The 1,661-nt window shown below is 51.2% G+C and overlaps 1 protein-coding gene across 1 annotated transcript in view; it reads right to left on the bottom strand.

The window, feature by feature from the left end:
• LOC127751721 (uncharacterized) overlaps positions 1 to 1,200 on the bottom strand; it is a 3,522-nt gene extending 2,322 nt beyond the window's left edge. The window contains exons 1-3 of the mRNA XM_052275703.1: positions 1,034 to 1,200; positions 707 to 963; positions 179 to 628 (exon numbers count right to left, since the gene is read on the bottom strand). Of these exons, the coding sequence (XP_052131663.1) occupies positions 179 to 628; positions 707 to 963; positions 1,034 to 1,199 (873 nt within the window). The 5' untranslated portion in view covers position 1,200. The remainder of the gene's footprint in view (positions 1 to 178; positions 629 to 706; positions 964 to 1,033) is intronic.
• Positions 1,201 to 1,661: the final 461 nt, after the last annotated feature.

The following is a 1,661-nucleotide window of genomic DNA, read 5'->3' on the forward strand; positions in this document are numbered from 1 at the left end:
GCTTTCTGTCCGGCGACACCAAATTGAGTGAAAAAGTTACTACGCGCCACTTATTAGCTTCATTAGGGTGAGCGTCACCGCTATTTATACTATTCCGTTCAGGTTGTACGAATTGAACAGTAGAGGTTGAACGATTCGAAAACTTCCAGAAGACTTCGGGCAGAATTGTTCCTTATACCTTTAAGGACGTCTGTGCAAATTTTGGTGCTTCTTTCACAAAATTCGCGATTGTTATGCGTACCGCGGCCACTAGGAGGATCGAGGTGTGGGGGGAGGCGCCGTCCTGCATGAACCAGCAGGAACGGTGAACCTGGAGGGAGAAGTCCTCCAGGAACCCAGGCAAGTGGTGTTGAAGCAGGGCAGTGTAGGTCACCGCGGTCACCGCCCCCTCAAAGAAATAAGGCCCCACGACCTTATTACGGAGGATGCCCGCCCACACCATGACCTTGAATCGGCCTTGCACATGGGTTTGAATGGTGCAATGCGGGTTGTCGTCCTCGGGAGCCCAGTGGTGGGAGTTGTGGGCGTTAAAATAACCTTCGTTGCTCACCAAGCACTCGTCGCTCCAGATGACGCGGTTAACGAACCGGTCCCCGGGGAAGAGGGGGTTGGCCTGTGCCTCATCCACCTGTGCAACACACGACCGTGAGTAAATGACGAGAGGTGTAGTCGAAAATTAGAGCGGGGAGGGGGGAGGGGCACTCACCAAGTCCATGAACTCCTTGCACACACGCGCCCTGATTGGCGGGTCCCCAGGTTTCAGCTTCTGAACCTGAGCCCTCTTCCAGGGCTTCAGGTGCAGATCTGACCGAACCATCTCGTGCACGGTGGTCTTGGACATGCCCAACGCCATGCCCGTGGCCCGCACACTGGTGTTGGGACGGCCCTCAAACGTCTGCCGCACCAGGGCGACAGCCTCTGGAGTGCGGACACGACGCGGGAAAGGGGCTCCCTGAACAGGACCTAAACAATATGTTTTGTCATCAGCGATTCAAACATTAATCGTCATATCGCAAATGCCGTCGGTATTTACCTGGCCTAGCGTCGAAAGTTCCCCGGTCAAGGAGCCTCGCGTGCAATTTCGGAAACTGTTGACGATAGGGCTGGTTGGGGCGTTCACCGAACCGCTGCCGATAGAGAGCTAGGGCCGCCCTTTCATTGAAACCACATTCTTCATAAATAATAATCATATCCATCATTTCTCTGCTGCAAATGGAGGCGGATGGAGCTGCGAGTGATCCCGCAGTGAGCTTTCGAGTCTGGTTTTCGCTTTTGTTTTCGAAAACGGTTTTACTAAAATATCAGTACTTTTAGACGAATAACTTTTTAGAGATCAGGTGGTCTAAAAATTCAGTATTGGTGGTAGCGAGGGCCCGTATTAGAGCGAAGGACAGGTAGGGCTGTCTGGTATATCGATAATTTGAAACCGATACGGTATCATGTTGACCAATATCGAGAGTATCGATACATACCGTATATATATATACCGACATGCTTCGATACCCACGATATGCCTCGATACTTCGATATTATCAAGTTATGATGTATCGAGGCGATGCTCGATACCCCGGTAGAAACCGAGCGCCGCTGATATTGCGCTTTTTATTGCCTTCCGTCTAAAAGCGCTGTAATCGCTACTATCGCGCTTTTAAAAGAAGAAA

The sequence above is a fragment of the Frankliniella occidentalis genome, unplaced genomic scaffold, assembly GCF_000697945.3.
Source record: "Frankliniella occidentalis isolate FOCC.00 unplaced genomic scaffold, Focc_3.1 Scaffold779, whole genome shotgun sequence".
In the NCBI taxonomy this organism is placed as follows: domain Eukaryota; kingdom Metazoa; phylum Arthropoda; class Insecta; order Thysanoptera; family Thripidae; genus Frankliniella; species Frankliniella occidentalis.